A 22,190-nucleotide genomic window follows, 5' to 3' on the forward strand; every position below is an offset into this window, starting at 1 on the left:
AAGAAGCAACTATTCGGCACGAGCCGAATAAGTTGCTTGCGTCAAACATCTGGGGAGCAGACCTCTTCCCAGAAGCGATGGTGAAGGAGGTTCAGTCAGAGGCTACGAGATTGAACCAGAGCCTTAAAGACCGTTGGGGTCTTACGCCAAGAGACGTCAGGACCAAGTCGGTAAGGGTAAGGTTCAGAGAAACCTAGACGTTTCCAACCCTACAGAAAAAGCAACCACGCTTTTCTCAGCAAGTTCCGGCTGTTCCCTTGGTGCAAACAGCCCAACCTTCCACCTCAAAGGCTCAATCGCAACCGATCTACGTGATCTCCCCTCAGCCTCAGCCCTCCACCTCTTACGCCCTCTCTCCAGCCTACAACCAGGTCTTCGAGGGTCAAGCTTCACAGAAGTATGACGCTCGAGTAAGGGAGGCAGAGGTAAGCGATCCTTTCGTGGGAGAGGCTCGGGAGGTCCCTTCAATAGAGGAAAACATTTCAGGGAGGCCGAGGAGGCTACCAGAACCAATGAGGAATTTCAGGTAGGAGGGAGGCTGTTTCACTTTCGCCACGGTGGAACTTCCAGCAAGTGGGCTCAGAGCATTGTGTCAAAGGGCCTGGGTTGGAGCTGGTTAACGAATCCACCCCATCCAGACCTTTCCGCCAACTTCCTTCCCAAAGAATTGACGGAGTATGCGGAGGATCTCCTTCAGAAAGGAGCTATAGCGAGAGTCAAAAAGGTTAAAGTTTCAAGGACGCTTGTTCAGCGTGCCAAAAGAAAGGCTCACAAAAAAGAAGGGTAATCTTAGACTTGTCCCGCTTAAACTTAGCCATTCGCTGCGACAAGTTCAAGATGCTCACGATCTCGCAGGTGCGGACCTTACTTCCCCGTGGGGCCGTCACCACCTCTATCGATCTTACAGACGCTTACTATCATATCCCTATTGCAAGACACTTCCGTCCGTATCTGGGCTTCAAGATAGGAGACCAGACATTCTCCTTCAAGGTAGTCCTTTCGGGCTCAAACGTAGCCCCCAGGTGTTTACGAAGCTGGCGGAAGTAGTAGTTCAACAACTCAGATCGCAAGGGGTTATGGTAGTAGCGTATCTCGACGATTGGTTGATTCTGGGCCTCAAACAGTTGAAGAATGCAACAAAGCAACACTGAAAGTGATTCAGTTCTGGAATATCTAGGCTTCAAGATAACAGGACCAAATCAAGACTCACTCCAGAGTCAAACTTTCAGTGGCTAGGCATTCAATGGAATCTATCCTCCCATACTCTGTCGATTCCATCACCCAAAAGGAAGGAAATAGCGAAGTCAGTCAAAGCAATTTCTGAGTCACAAACTGGCTTCAAGAAGATCTCAGGAAAAGGAAAGGATCCTGGGTTCTTCCTCCCCAGTTTGCGTCCAGTGACGAACATCCTAATGAAAGCCAAACTGAAAGACCTAAACCAGAATCTGGGCGCTCGGACGCACAAATGTCAGGTCCAGGGACAAAATGTCCTCAGTCCCTCTGATTCTAAAGAATCGACTCCGCCCGTGGGGCGAAAGTCAAGAACTTGTCGGTGTCAGTGCCCCTTCAGTTTCCTCCACCAGGGATCACCATCCACACAGACGCTTCATTAAGCGGTTGGGGAGGATATTCCAGTTCAAGAAGGTTCAAGGAACGTGGTCACCTCAGTTCCATCAGTTCCATATAAACGTACTGGAAGCAATGGCAGTGTTCTTGACCCTAAAAAAAAGGTTACGTCGCCAAAATACTCCCACATAAAGCTAGTCCTGGACAGCGCAGTGGTAGTACATTGTATAAACAGAGGAGGCTCCAAGTCACGTCATCTAAATCATGTCATGGTAGCCATCTTCTCCCTGGCGGACAAGTTCAGTTGGCATCTCTCCACCACCCATATAGCTGGAGTGAGAAACGTCATAGCAGATGCTCTATCCCGATCAGTACCTCTAGAGTGGGCGGAATGGTCACTGGACAACAGTTCGTTCCAGTGGATTCTTCAGAGAGTTCCAGGTCTACAGGTGGATCTCTTCGCATCCCAAGCGAACCACAAACTTCCGTGTTATGTAGCCCCAAACCTGGACCCTCTGGCCTATGCCACGGACGCCCTGGCTCTAGACTGGAACAACTGGGAGAAGATTTATGTTCTTTCCTCCAGTGAATCTTCTCATGAAAGTGTTGAACAAAATCAGGACATTCAAGGGTCAAGTGGCTCTAGTAGCCCCAGACTGGCCGAAGAGCAATTGGTACCCTCTCATTCTGGAACTGGGTCTTCGCCCTCTTCGGATCCCCAATCCCAGGCTCTCCCAGTCAGTACAAACGAAGACTGTGTTCGCTTCCTCACGGATTCTCAAAACCCTAACTTTATGGATTTCATGAAGTTTGCAGCGAAAAGGGATGCGAACATTGACCCTCAGAATATCTCTTCTTGGAATCCGATAAAAGAGATTCAACTTTGAGACAGTATGATGCTGCTGTCAAAAAGTTAGCAACCTTCCCTGAAAGAATCAGATATTAAGATCATGACAATCAATTCAGCTATATCCTTTTTCAGATCCTTATTTGAAAAAGGATTAGCAGCTAGCACAATTACGACAAACAAATCAGCCTTGAAAAAGATTTTTCAATTTGGGTTCAACATAGGACTTGACAGATTCCTACTTCTTCTCGTCTATCCCCAAGGCGTGTGCTAGACTTAGACCTTCTGTAAGGCCTACGTCAGTATCATGGTTCTTAAACGATGTTCTAAAACTCGGCTTCAGAAACCAATAATGACACATGCTCGTTTATAATGCTCTTAAGAAAAACCCTCTTTTTATTAAGCTTGGCCTCAGGAGCTAGAATTTCAGAACTGTCGGCTTTATCCAGAGATCCGGATCATATTCAGTTCCTTCCCACAGGGGAAGTGCTACTTTCTCCGGAACGTAGCTTTATAGCTAAGAATGAAGATCCTTTGATGAGGTGGGAACCATGGAAGGTACTACCCCTTCCACAAGATATATCTCTTTGCCCAGTTTCATCCTTGCGAGCCTTTCTATCTAGGACCTCCTCATCCTCATCGGGTCCTCTCTTTAAGAGAGAAAAAGGTGGCACTTTATCTATTAAAGGCATCAGGCAACAAATCCTGTACTTCATTAAACAAGCCAATCCTGACTCTTTCCCTAAAGCACATGATGTCAGGGCAGTAGCCACCTCAATTAACTATTTCCAACATATGAACTTCGATGAGTTGAAAAAGTATACTGGATGGAAATCGCCGGACAGTTTTCAAACGTCATTACTTAAAGTCCTTGGAAGCTCTGAAATTTCAGCAGTTGCAGCAGGGAACATAGTTTCCCCTGACTCTAGCTAATCTTTAGTAGAAGATCCAGTCCTCCTTTCTACCGCTCACACAACAGTTTGTCTATTCCTACCTTGTTCATTTACAGTCACCTTGTGTCTTAGCTGCTTGTGTGATAATTGGTGGGTGTCCTTATTTTTTTTTTTTTTTTGCTAGGGACACTCACAGTTGATGATGAATATTGATATGTGGATGTCATCCCCTTATTTTTATGCTAGGGGGATACATCTTATTATAATGGTTACGGGTTTTGTATATTAAGCTTATATACATTCCTTTAATATGATTATGATTGAGTTGTTTGTTCAACTTGTTATGTTAATTGCTCTGTACATTTTTGATACATAAATTTTTACACAGATACCATTTTTGGTACATATAATGCCATATTACCTCTGTATATATGTAAATTACCCTAAGTTAAGAAATATTATTAGAAATTAAGTGTAATTTAAGCAATATTTCTAATTTTGTACCACTGTGTATATGTATCCTTATTAGCAATTATATTCTTTTATTTTATTTTATCTTTTATTTGAGACCTCTTTTTGATTTTATTGATTCTCTACAATCTTGTGCTATTTCTCTGGTACGATTTCGCGCAGCGACACGAGCTGAGCCCAGAAAAGGGACTTTGACGTAAGGAAAAATCTATTTCTGGGGCGATTGGCTTTTTCGTGTCGCCAGCGGGAAATCCCGCACCTACCGTCCCAGCGCCAAGATTGTCTGCTAACTTCAGGATGGCCACCAGAGGCGCAGCAGTCGGCAGCATGGGATGGAGTAGTAGTAGTATGTGCCCTGCCCCACCTCTGTGGGTCGGCTCTCCCTCTTGGGGGGGGATTTTGTACGTGGGAGAATTCTTTTTGGCATTTGGCTCGTGGTTAGTGGTGGGGGGTCTCACTCGCCATAGTGTTCATGCCGACAACCCCTTCTTGGAGGGTGAGCGAGTCAGTTATACTGACCTTTCTTTATTTATTTATTCCTCTGGTATGTGTTAGTACATTTACCCTAGAAATAATAGATTAAAGGATATTTTTCGCTGGCGACCACGAGCCAATCGCCCAGAAATAGACTTTTCCTTACGTCAAATCCCTTTTTTCCTTACGTCAAAATCCCTTCATTCATATTATACTCGTATCCTGTTAACTTAGGTAAAAATCTTAAATATACTTAATGCATATTTTACTCGTATCCGATTAACTTAGGTAAAAACCTTAAATATATTTAATTCATATACTCGTATGTCGAACCTGTTTAAAATGCCCTTTTTTTTTTTTTTTTTTTTTTTTTTTTTATTTTTTTTTTTTAAGTTCCTTTGTGGATGGGGGTTCCGTTCCCGGAGGGGTGATGATAAGTGAAAACTGCCATTAAGCGAAACTCAGTGATTTATGCCTCCATAATGAAGCTTATGGTGCTGATAACCAGTTATATCGGCGCCATTACAGCACCTCTTTTAGGTATGTTATGGCGCCAGAACTCCTGTTATTGGCGCCATAAGGCTGCTTATGGTGCTGATAACCGGAACTTGGTCCGTTATGGCCCCAGAAATCGCCTATTTTATTGTGCTAAAAAAGCACCATAAGACCACCTCCTCCAAAGCCAATTCTTTACCCCACTATATCTTCTGTTTCACCTGCACTTCTTATATACAATCTGGGCATCAAAACCCAGACCACTTTCATATTTTGCCATTTCGATTAACTTTAATCACAAATTAATTACATAATAAAATCTTGTAGGATGACATGATTGATGGGTGATAAATTTATTTTTCATTTAAGACATCAAGTAATGCATGGTTACATTATTCTTCATTGTTAGCCTTTGTGTTGGTCAGTAGTGTAACTGCTTTTATAAAATGCAAATAATGACAAAGGACAATTGTTTCCTTACTTTTTTGTATAAAACAGTTGATGTGTTACCCTGAAATACTTATTTCTTTTGTAAGTGAATGCATCATGACTAAAATGTCATTTGCATGTACTACATTTACTTCTGTCCTCCACTGCTGTTCATGTGTATTTTCAATAGTTCATAATTATAATTTGTCACAGGGATGGTGCCACAGAACTCTGGTTGTGCTAAAAGGGTGAGAATAACCAGCCAGTCAAGAAAGATAATACTAAATGTCCATCGTTATTTCCGGTCCTTAGATGAGCGTGAGTGTGAGACAAGTGTTAATGAAAAAACAGCTGCTGCCACGGGAGTATCCATGTCTACCATAAGTCTCATCAAAAGGCAGGCTAAAGAGGGCAGAATAGAATCCCCACCTCCCAGGATGAGGTGTTCTCCTATAACGGGAAGTGCGGATGGCGTCGAAGAAGAAGATATTAGAAAGGCAGTTTTATCATTTTATGAAAGAGGAGAATTACCCACTATGGATACTGTAATGGAAATGTTGAAAGAACCCCCTTTCAGATTTGTCGGCGCCAAGACTTCTCTGCGAAGAGTCATTGAACATCTAGGATTTCGTTGTAGGAGGATTCAAGGTGGCAGGGTTGTTTTAATTGAGAGAAATGCCGTAGTGGCAGCTAGAAATAAGTACTTCAGACTTTTACAGGAAAACAGAAGTAGTATTAATCCAAGACCAGAGATATATGTATATAAAACCTGGGTTAACTTACAGGAAAGTGTTGTGAAGCAAAAACAGAAAGCTCTTAATGAATGTTTGGTCATTGTTCATGCTGGTGGGGAGGAAGGTTTTCTTCCGGGAGCATTCCTTATGTTCAGGTCAAGAAGCAAGATGAAAGGCCATGATCCCATAGACAGTGAGAGTTTCAGGTCATGGTTCAAGAATCAGTTACTCCCATGTGTTCCTTTCCAGTCACTTATCATTATGGACTGTTCTCCCAGCCAATCCACTGTTCTTAATCAAGTGCCAACTAGAAGTTCAAGGAAATGTGACATCATTAAATGGCTAACACAAAACAACATTAAACATGACTCCTTCCTCTCTAAAGCAGAACTGCTTCAGTTTGTTTCACTACACAAAGACAGACAGGTTTATGAAATTGATGGAATTGCTAAGAAGAGTGGACATAAAGTCATTAGAATCCCACCTTTTCACTATTATTTGAACCCCATTGAGTTCATTTGGCAAAAGGTCAAATTAGCAATAAAGAAAGAAAATTACGAATGCTCTCAAACATTAGGAAGAGTGGAAGAAATATCCAAAAGTGTAATAGATAATGTAAGCAAGGAAGAATGGAAAAGATTTATTGGTTGCAGTAGGGATGCAGAAGAAGGTTACAGAAAGAAAGATCTTGCTGCAGAATTTGCATTGAAAAGCTTTGTTCTTAGTTGTGATGACTTGAGTAGTGATTCTGATGATGAATGCTTATCCTGAATAGAACTGGTGATACTTTATAATTGTAATAATTTTTTCTGTGCATTGATGATAAACTTAGTCTGGAATGCCTTAAATATGACTGATCATCACTCCAGCTTGATCATCGGTTTTTAGTGTCTGGAGATATATAGGTATTTGCATCTTGTCATTTGTGTACACAGCGAGTTCCAATTACTATAGTAAAATTTTAATGTCTTTATATTGTTGTTGTTGGTAGATTTTATATTGTTTGATGTTAAACTTTTTCCTTTGTTGGGTGTGTTCCTCGCAAAATATGAATTATTACTTGACTGAAATTTTACTTATGCTTTTATAAGAATCTTGCAAAACACTGAAGCACTTGCAAATCATCATTTGGGGATACTGAAAAGTTTTGTGTGCATAATTATGTTTGTTTAATTGCTTGTACTTTAGTTTTTCTATCACACATATCCTGTAAGTGTTTCTGTTTTAGGTTTTGAAAGAGCATCAGAGGATTATAGGCATCAGAGTTCATGGTTCTTTATAAAATGTCCCTTTAAATGAAATTTTCTTGTTCAGGATACTGTTAACCACATGCAAAAAATGTCTTGCTTTATGCATGTATTTATTTTTGGTCATTTCTTTAATTGAACATATTTCTTCCATAGAGTATTTGATGATACTTTATAAGGCATTTATCATACACTTTAAGCTTGGTGGTTATTACCAGTACCTCCTTGTCTGTGAGGGTGTGGTAGCGACGTCAGTGTGCAACTCACATGCCAGTGTCCCTTTTGTCCCTGGCTGGACCCACATTTTAGCCACCAGACCTACTTCCTCTCTTCAGTCTTTCTGTGCAATGTCTATAGCCATTGCTTCATAGTGCAGCTGTTTTTTTTTTTTTTTTTATTTTTTTTTTTTTTTCATTTCCACCTTTAGATCCTTGAAGTTCATTTCCTTTTCTTCTGGATCTCTCTGTGTTTGCTTAAGTGCTGTTGCATTAATTTTTACTTTTATTATCATAATTATGTATTACCTGTCTTTAGTCGTCATTATCATCATTATTATTCAGGCCTAAATGTACAGTAGTATAATATATTAAACTATAATGTGAAAGAAATTTATGTGACATTCAGGAAGATATTCTATTTTTAATAAAAACTCAGCCTCAAGTTGTTATATTTTACCAAGATAAACCTGAAGTTTTAGCATACTGTATGTATATATACATAGTTGTCTTAACTGGGTATTATTAATTATGATGTAATTATATACTACATTGTCATTTGTTCCTACACAAATATGGTACAAACCTTTGTTCTTACATAAAGATTTAGCTTATGCAAGAGTGATGGTCATCGATACCTACCCTTATAGGATTTACATCGGTTCTGACATCAACAAGCAGTAGTCTTGCTAAATTAATTCTCCTCCTGGGATTTAAAAGAAATATTTACAGGAAGACAAACTTGAAAAAGACTAACAAATAAAATAGGCAAGAACACAGAGTGTCCATGAATACGATATTTTCGTATTCTGTTTCCTACCATAAGTTCATGGCTTGGTGCTCTTAGTTGGCCTGATTATATATATCTAACCCTCAAAAACCACCACATCTGTTAACAGGATATTAATCTCGTTATTTATTTGGTAAACGTGTAACTCCGTGCGTCAGGCATACCAACACATAATCTCTCTCTCTCTCTCCTCTCTCTCTAAGCGACCAACGGCTCGCGACTTTTCTTTCTCTCTCTCTCTAAGCGATACCCCTCTCTCTCTCTCTTCTCTCCAGTCTGTCAGGTAATCAAATGAGAGAGTTGCATTACAAAAATACATTTATTTAACAACAAAAGATAATGATCCAAGTCTTACTGACTAACTTAATTCAGTTAAAACCCCAACGTTAAAATGTCTAAAAGTAATTAGTCACACCAAATGTCTATTCTCCCATCGGGACCCTTTCCCAGAACCCATAGTTCCGCCAGAATCGTCTGTTTCAAAGACACGAGAAACACTTGTAAGTACACATAAGTTTAACAACAAAGTCAAAGATTAGATATTCTTATAAATGTCAAACAGACAACAAGCCACCCCTTTGGCTAAAATAGTTCAAGACTCACCCATGCAGCCGGAACATTTCACTCACAAAGCATAAATAAACTTTCGCAGAGCTCCCCCGGCATCTTGCCTTTCTCTCAAAGACGTCTCTATGCCAAGTCCTCCATAGACTTGGGTTATGATACATTATCAATAGAAGAGGCGCACACGCACATACAAACGCACACTTCGTTTAACGCCTCATATTACTGGCTACAACCAGTTTCCCAAAGGCACTTTGAAAAGAGCCCATGAACTGACGTACATTGACTCGTCTAACTATGCAGTTTCATATCACGCCACCACAGAAACCATTTGTCAGCTTTTCTCGGGTCGTTGCTTCGGCTCTGTTCTCCACATTCCAAAAAGGTCACAGCGAACATATTGGCAATATATCATTAATTATAACCCTAGGAATTATATAGCTCGGCCTCGCAAAATGGTCAAACAAAACAGCTTATACAACATAAAACATTGGCCGGCTCAAAATAAAATATAAGTAATAACTGCACGTCTCTGGCATTATAAAATAAAGTCTTATAACGCTTCATTTCCAATAACACTAGAATTTTCTCTCATTTTGGATTCTTGAACATCCCTCTTTGTCTGCAACTAGCTGCTCAACTGTAGCAGGCTGTAGGAAAACGGAATGCCTCCCTCATTGTAGAAGACTTCTAACGGCTTCTGCAGATCCCCAAAAGACACGCTGTAGAACTTGTAGACTCTCGTAATCACCACGGACAAAACGACAGCAACACTCTCTGCACGGCTGGTGGACGTCTTGCTAGCGTTGGGGAACGACTTTTATGGTGTGTTAGTATGTCAGTCAAGTCATCAGTCAATCCAAGAAAATTAACCCCAGACATACTACTTCTATCAAACAATGATCTCAAAAAGTCAGAAATGCCAACTGAACGTCTCCCAATTAACTCCACTTAATATGACTACTAAATCATAAGTCATCATCATAACTCTCAAAGGAAAAAAAAACATCAAGTTCTCCAACTCAATTCTCCAAACTCACACATCAGCACACACAATCCAAAAACTCACAGCAACTCCACGGACTTCTGCACTCACATTCCAAACTCAAATGTTCTCATAAGTAAAAAAAAAAAAAAAAAAGAAAAGAAAAACAATGAACCCAAGAAAAAAAAAAAAAAAATCACGTAACACGCCCAGACCCAAAAAATGTTCTCTCAAGCTCTGATATTACAGCAACTCACAAAATCAGCAAAAATCTCCAATGTTTAACAGCAAAAACCCCTTTACTGCTCATATAATTAATTACAATGAGACTTAATGTCAAACTCCCCTTTATATAAATAACAACCCCGAAAAATTACATCTCCCTTCCAAAAAGAAATGCTATTTAAGCTCAATCGCCAATTACATCTCTCGTTGGAAAAGGAAGAAAAATAAAAAAAAATAATCACAAGTAAACTTCCCACATCACAAAATACATAATATACATATGCATAACCCCGCATTTTTCCCAAGAAATGCCCCATGTATAGTTACGAAATTTCTCGACATTGCAACTTTTATCGACCAACACGGCCACAAAACAAACTCTTACCCATGTGCTTTCGTGAAATGCTATTGTCAACATTTCCAGATATTGCAAAAACTCTGAGCAATCACCACTAAAGGAAAAGGAACAGAACAGCGCTTGTCAGCAGAAAAATCCACCTGCGGACGTGTATGCTCGACTGCAGCATAAAAAACGTCTAGTCAGACACACAAGTTTGGAAACTCATGATTCTCAAGAAAAAGGTCTAACTGACACGAAGTAAGCACATTTCACAAAATTAACTCCAGGATATGACTAATGTGTTCAAAAATTTGTCTCGAAGACTTAACTCTCAACATGACACTGCCCAATTATATGCCTCCAAAAATAATACACTTGTGAACATAAAAAATGCACACATCTCCATAGGACCACAATGCAGTAATGCCACTTGCCTCTAAATAGTCACGAAACCAAAAAGAAAGAACCACAGAAATCTTCTCTTTGCTCGAAAAAACAAAACTCCCATAACCACAAAAAAAGGGTCACCCGCCAAAGATTAATTCCACCTCCATATATTAATATGAGACAACATATTAATAATAACACCATTGTGGTTATAAAAATATTTCCTCCATTTGGTTAATAACCAACCCCCATAGCCACATGTTAATAAAAAAACCAACACTCCAGGAATAAAGAATAGTCACCTCTATTTCAGCAAAATAAAAAATATTTACCTCTATTTTGCCAATACTCCATGTGGAATAAAACAAGGCTCCAAAAAAATATATCTCCAAAAAGGAATATCAAAAGAATGAAATCCTATCTCCAAAAAATGTGCACTCAAAGCATTTAACTCACACACTCACAAATATTGCCCCATATATCTCCCCAAAAATGTGTCTCCATTTGCAATAAAGATGCTGCAAAATAATTGAACTAACTAATAGCTCTCACCACTATTGGCAAATATCAATTGGCCAAAAAATATATATCTCCAATAATATTATATTCTCAAATTATAACTCCAAAAATAATATACCTCCAATTATATCTCCAAAATAATATATCTCAATTCTCCAGAGAATAACTCAATGTTATAGTCAAAAACTATAAACTCTCTCCTTAGCATAATTGCTGAAAAAGGGCAAAAACTCGGCAAATAAAATTGTCTTGGAAATTCTAGAAAAAATCACCAATGTGCCACAACTCATTATAACAGAACTCCAAATACACAGTGTCTTAGCCAAGACTTCTCCATATGCACTACGACATAGGCCACTAGAAACTTAGCCAAGTTTCCTATCTCTCACAAAGTTGTCACAAATACAACAGAGATATTGTGCAAGAAAACTCACAATTTGTGGAACACAAATATCCAGAGAAAAAAAAAATGTAGTGCCATTATGTATGCATTCAAAACCATGCAAGAATTCTCCCGTATATTTCTCTGCAGCATCAGATAGCTGAAAACACAAACACGTTCCCGAATAATGACTCTAAGTCACGAACTGAGACATCAAAAAATATTCACACCAATTGGAGAGAAAAAACAAATTCAAATTTACCCATGATAAAAAAACTTGTGTCAGCGATGGCTAACTTCCTAAAAAGGAGAAAAGAAAAATCAACGGCATTGTTAACTGACTCACGTACGTCCAGCAATTATCTGCTGAACTCATGAAAAAAGGAAAAAAACAAACAAAAATAATGTATTGTTAGTTCCTCCCAAATTCAAAAAAGATCTCACCACCCTTGATAGCATTACAGCACCCACGTATTAGTACATAAAAAAAATCAGTATCAGAAATATCATTATCAGCAAAATCACTAAAATTGCTATCAAAATCACCAGTATTAGTATAAAAAACACATCACCAATGTTAATGCTTGTCTATTCTCCAAGGATTCAGCACAAATTTCACCAAAAGTTCAGCAAGATTCAACCCAATTCACCAAGATTCATCAAGATTCAGCAAAAACTCATCACTCATGAATTACTGAAATCTTCTCCAAAGTTATAAAAACTCAACAAATAATCAACACAAGATTTCTCCCATAATTCATTGTAATAATTCTCCATGAATAATTATCTGAATAATAATTATAAAATAATCTCCCATGAAATATCTCAAATCTCTCGTAAAACAAGTCCCAAGTAATGATAATTATACTTAAGTAACCCTCCCGTGACATATCTCATACAATGATACTAATTATCAATAATAATAATAATTCTCCATAGTAATAAATCCCCATGCAAAGATCTCAAGTAAGGGTGTAATTCAAATAGCATACCCCAGTATTGCCAAACCCCATGATATCAATCAAAACCAGATGCAACCCCAAACATCGGCTTTTTAAAGTAATCCCTCCAAAACAATAAAAAAAATAAAATCTGTGTCCCCATTATATTTGTGTCTTCCAAGGAATAAGGAAAAACTTACACCACATCCCATGCATGTTATTTACTTTTCTCTTCATCAAAGAAAAAGAAAATCTCTCTAAAGAAAAGACTCTACGGGCATTTCACTTCATCCAAACTAATCAATCAGCTGATATCCTGGCATCTTATTGTCAAGGCCAGACTGTCTCTCAACACCCGACAAAGAAAAAAAAAAATAGTAGTTCACCCCCACTGAGAAAAAAAAAAAGTCTCCCCCCACTGAGCATTGAAACACCCCTCAGTCAAGCAATAGAACACCCCCCCTTCAACAGTGTCTGACCCTGTCCCCCCTAGGTATACACCAGTAGCAGTAGTAGTAGTAGTACCCTTGTAATACCCCCCGAGGCAGGCCATACTCCCCTTGCAACGTGCCTCTCTGTGCCGGTTAGCAGAAATGTGCTGAGCCCGTAAAATTGAGTGGCCGCTTTGTCTCCAAGCAAAATATGCTATCCAAGCACAGTTCGCATGCATGAAAAACACCTTTATACACCCTTATATGTTAAACAAAGATGAATGCATCTATTCTAAACATGCGCCAATAAAGAAAAACACGTCACTTTCTGCTACTATGGGGAAAGAAAAAAATTTTGACCTCTTAAACCAGTCCCATATCACTGAAATATGTTAAAAACCCCTAAAAAACCCCCTCCAGGATTAAAAAAAAAAGCACACGGTAACACTTACATGTTCAAAAATAAGAGAAAACACCCCGGAATCTGCATAAAACACGCGAATCTCGTCGGCACAACGCACTCGATATCTTTCACACAGCAAGCCAGACTGAGTGCGGCATCTGCTACGAGGTAGACTGCCTGGGCCAAATGCTGAGTCGAAGAAAATCCTTCCCCCTCCCCTTTGCACAGTTAACGGATAGATATTTCTCATTTTCTCTCACTTAGTAACTGAAAACTAACAATTTAACAATTTTCCACAATCCCCTCTATATTTAACTGGTCACCTATCTCTTCATTAGCATACCTAGGCATAAAAAAAAAACCTTTTATACCGCTTTTTAACCCGCTGCCCCCACCAGAATCTGTAAACCCTCAAAAACCACCACATCTGTTAACGGGATATTAATCTCGTTATTTATTTGGTAAACGTGTAAACTCCGACTGTCAGGCATACCAACACATAATCTCTATCTCTCTCTCTCTCTCTCAACCCTCTCTCTCTCGCTAAAAAAAACCAACGGCTCGCGACTTTTCTTTCTCTCTCTCTTAAGCGACCAAAAGGAATCGCGACTTTTCTTTCTCTCTCTCTCTAAGCGATACCCCTCTCTTCTCTCTCTCCAAGCGATCTCTCTCTCTTCTTTCTCTCCATTCTGTCAGGTAATCAAATGAGAGAGTTGCATTACAAAAATACATTTATTTAACAACAAAAGATAAATGATCCAAGTCTTACATGGACTAAACTTAACTTCAGTTTAAAACCCCAAACGTTTAAAATGTCTAAAAGTAAATTAGTCACACCAAATGTCTATTCTCCCATCGGGACTCTCTAGGTCCCCCCCCGTTTGCCAGAACCCATAGTTCCGCCAGAATCGTCTGTTTCAAGACACGAGAAGAAAACACTCCTTAGTACACATAAGTTTAAACAACAAAGTCAAAGATTAGATATTCTTATAAATGTCAAACAGACAAACAAGCCACCCCTTGGCTAAAATAGTCAAGACTCACCCATGCAGCCGGAACATTTCACTCACAAATAAACTTTCGCAGAGCTCCCCCGGCATCTTGCCTTTCTCTCAAAGACGTCTCTATGCCAAAGTCCTCCATAGACTTGGGTTATGATACATTATCAATAGAAGAGGCGCACACGCACATACAAAAAAAAAAAAACTGCACACTTCGTTAACGCCTCATATTTACTGGCTACAACCAGTTTCCCAAAGGCACTTTGAAAAGAGCCCATGAACTGACGTACATTGACTTGTCTAACTATGCAGTTTCATATCACGCCACCACAGAAACCATTTGTCAGCTTTTCTCGGGTCGTGCTTCGGCTCTGTTCTCCACAATTTCCCCATTCCAAAAAAGGTCACAGCGAACATATTGGCAATATATCAGGAATTATAACCCTAGACTATAATAAGATAATAATTTTATATACTATATATATATTATATAAAAAATATATAATCTATATATATAATATATTTTATATATATATATTATATATATATATATATACATATATATATATAACTATATATATATAACATTAAGCCACAGATATCACATCTTATTGAGTACCCAATACATTGGGAAGAACTGACACACAAAAGGAATTATAATCAAGTGCTTGGAAAAAAAATAATCACAGATGTGTTTTTTATAGATCTCTCATCAAGACGTCTGCAACAAAGGCAATATTTCTAAGATGACTTTTTAGCATTTTTATTTGAGCACTAAAAGACAATTAAGTCTCGTAGTAGACCTAAGATTTTGTCGGTGATCAGACGGAGCTGCATCATTACATTGGTCTTTTCATGTTTAGCATAAAATCACGAAGGTCATGCAAATGGTTTTTCCTTCTTATCAACACAAATTCAGTTTCTGTTTAGTTTAATTTCATGTATACTTGAATGTCATCTATTTCTTATCACTGGTGAGAGCAGCATTTATTTTATTTGTATCTTTAAACAAACATAATGAATATAACTATTTAGTAAGCAAACACCACACAAGTACTATACTCTGTTTTTTTTTTTATCTGTCCATCCGCTTGTGGTGGTCGCGCATGGTAACACTGCGTCCCGGGCTTAAGTAGTTCCGCTATGTGTAAGTTTTAGATAAATAAAAGGATATATGGGGGTGCATTTGCGACTGAAATGTGTTATAATAATTTACTGTGTGCTAATTACACCGTTAATATTCGAAATAGGATATTATTTAAAGCCTGGGATGCAGTGTTACCATGTGCAAACACCACAGGCTGATGGACAGATAAAAAAAAATAAATAAAGAATAGAAGCAAAGCCATCCCCTGAACCTAAGAATATTATTAGTCCAGGGGCCAACCAACTTGTGTAAAGCTGAAATTCCATAGAATGTTGGAGGGAACCATTGCGCATCACACTATAGCGGGAGTCGACTTCTATCTGTGTGTAAGGCTTCACAATTCGGGATTCAAGAACAGCTACTTGAAGTTTTTCCGCGGTTGAAAATAACATTGCGCAGCAGATGAAATAGTAGGTATTTGTTTGTTATCTGGATTTTCAACGCTTATTTCCTTATCTGTCTTATTTCTTATTTGTCTTTCTTTTACCTAACAATTTGTTAGTTAATTTATCCATCTATTTATTAAATCATTAGCAAGATAATGTACTTTTTTTCACTGTTTGGCAGCCCCTTTGTATCTGCCTGTAGTTCTTTTGGGTAATCGGTATCATGATAACTGGCTACAACTTTGTTATGGCAATATGAATAAATTTTTGAATCTTCAGTAAAAAATTGCAAATTAATGAAGGAGCTTAGAGCATATTTTTCAAACCGATTCTACTGAGAAATCGACGTGTTTTAGAGGGCAAAGTACTAACTCGCTCCTCTTATTGTAAAACTTCACAGATGATTCTTTCATTTATTTCAGTTTTACATAATCTATGGTACAAAACCCTTTTTACATTCAATTATTATCAGTATATTTATCAAATTATTTTAATTTTGATTATTTTCAGGCTCTAAGATCCACATGTGTTTTTGAAAGTAATCAGTGGATAACTGACTTTTTTATTAATATTAATTTTTTTTATATTTCGAGTGACTTGATACTATTTGGCTAGTTTATATCTGTTGAATATTTTGTGCTTAATTTCTAATACACCATTTACATGTATATAATAACTTGACCTGATATTCAATCCTTTTGCAAGAAACTGTACAGGCCTGGTGTGTATTTCTAGCAATGACATTGTACCTCCTGATGTCCGGAGAGATCTATTAACTGCTCAAGAAATGGGCAAAGAATGACTGATAAGATTTATGCAAGACCGTCTTCAACCAAATGCCACGCAAATGTTCTGTGCCCCAATAAAGAAGAACAAATAACAAACTTTTGCAAATCTTCAAAAAGTGGATGTGACCAATAAATATGGAAAAATAAACACTGTTAAAATAGACAAAGATATGTTCAGAAGACTCCTGAGAGCCTCAGCCAGTGGTAGAGATATCAACATATCAACTATTGTGAAACATGAGTTAGGCCCAGTGCCTCCATCACTTGCAACACTCGATAGAAACACGAGAGAGGCTGGTGAAGCTCCCCCTTTTAAACACTTGTCAGTGGCCACGAAGTGAAGGAGCGGCCTAGAAGTAATGATACCACTTAATTGTGTGCTTGTGGATCCAATGGCATTTCTCCGGTCATTGGGCAAATCCACAGGTGCTGCCACATTTGGTGACTTAGCTATATTGCAAAATTGTATTTTTTTTTTTTTCAGAGACATGCAAACGAGTGGATGTTATATTTGATACATATCGGACAAATTCCATCAAAGCTGGAACAGGGGCATGTCGTGTCAATGTTAGAAGAAAAATGAGACGAGTGACAGATTCAAGAAATGTTCAGTTGACAAGCTCCTGGCAAAATTTCTTCAACCTCTCTGATCATAAGTTGAATCTTATTCATTTCCTTACCAATGAAGTACTCATGCAGTCACCGAGATGACCTCTTGAGCAAGAACATGTTGTGGCAGGTAGGATGTGAAAACCCTGAACTTGTTCTCTCTTCATCTGGAAAGTGTATGACTCATTTCATTGATGCCTCCAAGAATGACTTTATATGTATTATTGTTCAATGTCGCAATACAGATGTGCTAGTTCTCCTTACTTAAGAGGTGCGGATGGCTGTGGTACTGCCAAAAAACCTAGGTGTATCCCTGTGCACGATATGAGGACATCTCTCATTAACAACATCATCAAAAATTTACCTGCATATCATGCAATCACAGGTTGTGATGCAACCAGCAAACTGAGTGAGCATGGCAAGAAATCAACTTGGGCCATGGTAAGTATACATTCACTGATATGTCTGAAGGAGCTCTGCATGACGCAGAAAAGTTATTCTTAAAAGTATATGACCCTAAAACATCACTCACTTCAGTAAATGACCTTCGAGCCGACATGTTCCATCACGTAGGAAGCTTGGATAAGTTGCCACCAACGCATGAAACTTCTGGCCGAAAAAAAAAAAAAAAACGGAAACAGGTGAGCTAGTCCCAATTCTCATGACAATTGAATCCATGCCATCGACTTGTAGTGAGTTGTAAAAGTGTGGATGCAAAACAAGGAAACTGCAGATCTCGCTGTATCTGCAGTAGGAACCGAATTCCTTGTTTATTTGCCTCCTGTGGCTGCAGAGCAGAATGCAGCAACCCTCATAACTCTGCTGCCGACTTGGATGATACTGACGATGACGAGGATGATGATGCCATAAATGACAAAAGTGTTTTATTTGCAAAAACAAATTACACAATACTATTTTTTGTAATATAATTCACATTAACAGATATATTATACAACTATGTCAATGAAGAAGTGTTGTTGAGTTTGTACATACTTTCAAGAAAGATGCTCATCATTTCATACGACTGACAGACTGAAAGGTTAAAATGTATTTTGCAGTATTTTTTGCGACATAAATATTTTGATATCTCTCTCATATTTCACTGCATATCTTGAAAATTGTAGTTTTTCATATATTTCATTACCTTGTTTTTAATACTTACATTTGCCTATGAATGATGATGTGATTTTATTAGCAATATGCAATAAAGGTGACATCAAATTAAAGTAATGCACATTTTAGATTGGTGATAATAAATAAACAATATTCTTGACTCCGGGAGCTCCATAGCTTATGCAAGACAAGCAAAGCTGTTTCCCATTTTAGATGACTCACAGCTGATAGGTTCAAATGTATTTTGCAGCTTGTTTGTGAGTTGTTAAACATAAGTATTTTGGTATTTATTTAGTACCTCATATTTTACTGTATTTCATGAAAAATATAATTTTTCAAATGAGTATGTTTTCACTATTTTTTTTTTTTTTTTTTTTTGTTTTTTTTTTTTTTTTTTGTTTTATTTAAAATTGCCTAATAATGACTATGTAATTGTATTTGCAACATGCAATAATGGTGATTACAAATTGAAGACATGCATATAAATGTTCTTATTTCAGCTTGGTTGATAATGGAAAAAAAATATTCTTGAGTCAGGTTACCCTTTGGCTTATGCAAGACAAGCAAAACATAGAATTTCCGATTTTTTATGGATGATGCTTAAATTGGATGTAATAGGGAGGAGTACGAGTATATTATGTTCTATGAACTGCCCAGAAATAGGTTTATGCATAATATTTTTTAACAAGCCAAGCAGGAAAAAAGGGGATTTTTTTTCTATCACTACTATAATAACATCATGATAATTGAATTAAATAAAGCACGCTATGTCCAACAGTTAAAATTAAAAAAAAAAAATTTTTAAAAAAAAAACAACAAATTCATCTTTTTGAATTTTTTTAAACACCTGTAATTCAAAGTTTAAATCAAAGGTTTTGAGTTAAGTAATCTTAAAGTATGCCTACTCTGAGTTATTTCGGTGTGAATTTTATTTATATGTGAAAAGGAACAACTGACTTAATCATGAAAGTAAGTTAAAATTGTCTGGAGAAATCAATAAAGCATATTCTTTACAAAAGTCAATATTTTTCTAATCTAACACACTGTAAGGACAAACGCTTATTCATAATTTTCTCTGTATATAATTCATCATTCGCGTTGTTCTTATTTCCCCCTGAGAAGGCATTCAGCGGGGCTTTCCGTCAGTGTATAAAAGCTTGTATAAACCACATATTGTGTACTCTTATATTTTGTATTTTATGTCTCTCAAGAAACACAAATCGGTCTCGCCGACCCACTTTTACTCTCTCGCGGGTCGGTGACCACATTTCCGTCCGCATGCTGTATATTTATATTTCCCTTGACTGTAATAAAAAGTTTTACGGGCTGCTCTGTGAGCAAGAGCCCCCGTGCTGGCACAAGGCCAGCTTAATCTTAAACAACAACAACATAATAAAAAATCAGTACACTTCTACCTGCCTCTTTGTGCACCTCTCACAACTGGTGACCCGGAGTGAACCCGGTGACCCAAGCGGTTTTTTTTTGGCTCAGCCATTAAGGGACTCACTACCGCCGCTCAACCTTCAGAGATCTTTAACGGGACTCATACGGCGCCTCAGTATAGATCTCTGAAAGCTCCTACCGTGAAATAACCAACGCCTCTAACGGACTAAATACGGCATACCTGCCCAAGGTGTGTTCAGGCGTTTCCTCAAACGGTTTGGCCCCGACCCATTCACGACTCTGTCGACCGTTTTTTGTGAGAGAGGTAGGGGACAATGGGCGCAAACAGTACCTCGCGGGAAACCTCGCGGGAAACCCGGGGCCTCCCCCCCCCAGCCCCTCCCCCCCCGCCCCCCCAGCGACGGACTCTGACACAGCGGCCGCTCAAGCTGTCAAATTGCCCCCCTCACAACGGCTGACCCGTCTTCCTGGTTCTTCCGAGCCGAAGGGCCAATTCCCGGATCGCGGGGCTCACAAAACAAAGTGCTGGCCAGGCTGACCTCGTCGCAGCGGGCTCTCCCGACAGAGGTGCTCGACCGAATATCTAACTGGCTGACCCCCGGTCGAGCACGAATCGGACTTGTCACGCTCGACGAGATAAAAGAAAGGCTCTTGACAGCCTATTCCGTGCCTATCGCTGAAAGGGCCGCCCGCGCCCTCGACCTAGTCGCGACCCCCATGCGCGGCGCCACGACCACCCAAGATGGCCTGGGACACTGTGGTGGGCCTCGTCCGTCTGCCCGAAATAGGCCCCGACGGAAAAAAGGTAGAGATCAGCCTGAGCCGCGAAATATTCCTGCGGCAACTCGAGCCGGACGTCCGAAAGCAGCTGACCGACCGCGTACACCCTAGAGGACGGACGACTAACTATAGAAGAAAGGCAAAGAAGCTGACGTTGTCGAACAATGCCGCGAAGCTCGCCGCCCCCCCCCCCCCGATCCTCCGTGTGCCTGGCCGCAGAGAAGGAAGAAGACGACGACGCCCAACGCAAGAGATCGGCGCCGTATCCCAAGGGAAGTCCTCTTCCCACACGCAGCGAGGTGAAAACTTCCTGGTGCCGCTTTCCACCGGAGGTTCGGGAGATTTGCCAGGAGGTGCGAAAGCCCTTGCAACCTTCCAACAGTCAAAAAACGGCGACGGCAAACAAAACCAACCGGCCGCCCGTGGCAACGGCCCGCGTCGGAAAACCACACACCGTAGGGTTCTACGTCCGCGACGCGATCTCCGGCCGGAGGATGTTGGTGGATACGGGGGCAATGCACTCGATATTCCCGCCGTCAGGAAAAGACCGTAGCCGCGAGCTCGACAAACAACCCTCGTCGCGCCGCAAACGGGACCCCCATCCGTTCCTACGGCACGAAGCCCCTCGAGATATCCATCTTGGGGCGAAACTACGTCTGGGAATTCACAATCGCGGACGTCAGGATCCACGCTACTGGGGCAGACTTCCTGGCGCAGAACGGCCTCCTGGTGGACGTGGGGCCGCAAACGCCTCCTCGACACGGGGACATGCCTTTCCCTTCCACTAGCAGCAGGTCCCGGGCGCCCCTACAATTTGTACCATCGCCCCCCACCAAAACAATGGCAACAACCTCCTGCAGGAGTTCCCGAAGTCTTCAAGCCGGAACTTCGTCAGGCGGCAGGGACGCCGCCCAAGCACGGGATATTCCACCACATAGCCACCACAGGCCCCCCGACACACGCGAAGTTCCGACGACTCCCTCCAGGCCGCCTCCAGGAGGCGAAGCAGGCGTTCTCGGAGATGAACGAATGGGCATCTGCAAGAAAGCATCGAGCCCTTGGGCGTCAACCCTGCACATGGTACAGAAACCTGACGGCACTGGAGGCCCTGCGGAGACTACAGAAGACTCAACCTCGCTACAATCCCCGACCAATACCCCTGCCAAACATGCAGGATTTGACAGGGGCCCTTCATGGCGAAGGTCTTCACAAAAATGGACCTCTTAAAATCCTATTTCCAGGTTCCAGTGCACCCCGAGGATGTCCCCAAGACTGCCATCATCACGCCTGTTGGCTCCTTCGTTTTCCATTACTCAACCTTCGGCCTGAGGAATGCAGGGGCCACCTTCCAGCGCCTGATGGACAGCATCCTGGGGGACCTGCCCCTTCTGCGTCTGCTACGTCGACGATATCTTGATTTTTTCCAGGTCCTTGGAGGAGCACCTACATCACGCCCGAGCGGTCCTGAAGCGCCTGCAGCGCCTGCAGGAAACGGGCTGGTCGTCCGTTTCGACAATGCACCTTCGGCGCCGAGAAGGTGGACTTCCTCGGACACGAGATCTCCGCGACGGGCGTGCGCCCCATGGCCTCGAAGGTAGGCGTGGTGCAGAAGTTTCCCAACACC

General features: G+C 40.2%; 3 protein-coding genes across 7 annotated transcripts in view; 1 reads left to right on the top strand and 2 right to left on the bottom strand.

The window, feature by feature from the left end:
• Window positions 1–1,683, bottom strand: part of LOC135197453 (uncharacterized) — a 3,530-nt gene extending 1,847 nt beyond the window's left edge. Inside the window, exon 1 of the mRNA XM_064224521.1 lies at window positions 1,664–1,683. Within this exon, the coding sequence (XP_064080591.1) occupies window positions 1,664–1,683 (20 nt within the window). The remainder of the gene's footprint in view (window positions 1–1,663) is intronic.
• Window positions 1–22,190, bottom strand: part of LOC135197915 (glycoprotein-N-acetylgalactosamine 3-beta-galactosyltransferase 1-like) — a 497,298-nt gene that overhangs the window by 278,387 nt on the left and 196,721 nt on the right. The gene's annotated exons all lie outside the window — the stretch shown is intronic.
• On the top strand, window positions 4,657–7,816 carry LOC135197912 (uncharacterized). Its single transcript, XM_064225146.1, has 2 exons — window positions 4,657–4,791; window positions 5,389–7,816. The coding sequence occupies exons 1-2, from the start codon at window positions 4,734–4,736 to the stop codon at window positions 6,678–6,680; spliced, it is 1,350 nt and encodes a 449-aa protein (XP_064081216.1). The 5' UTR covers window positions 4,657–4,733; the 3' UTR covers window positions 6,681–7,816.

This window comes from Macrobrachium nipponense, chromosome 21 (assembly GCF_015104395.2).
Source record: "Macrobrachium nipponense isolate FS-2020 chromosome 21, ASM1510439v2, whole genome shotgun sequence".
Classification (NCBI taxonomy): Eukaryota; Metazoa; Arthropoda; class Malacostraca; order Decapoda; family Palaemonidae; genus Macrobrachium; species Macrobrachium nipponense.

Excerpts from the sequence above, each read along its gene's own strand:
- LOC135197912 (XM_064225146.1), top strand. The coding sequence starts at position 4,734 with ATGAAGCTTATGGTGCTGATAACCAGTTATATCGGCGCCATTACAGCA. Across the intron at positions 4,792-5,388 it reads CATTACAGCACCTCTTTTAG|GGATGGTGCCACAGAACTCT; the intron begins GTATGTTATGGC and ends AATTTGTCACAG.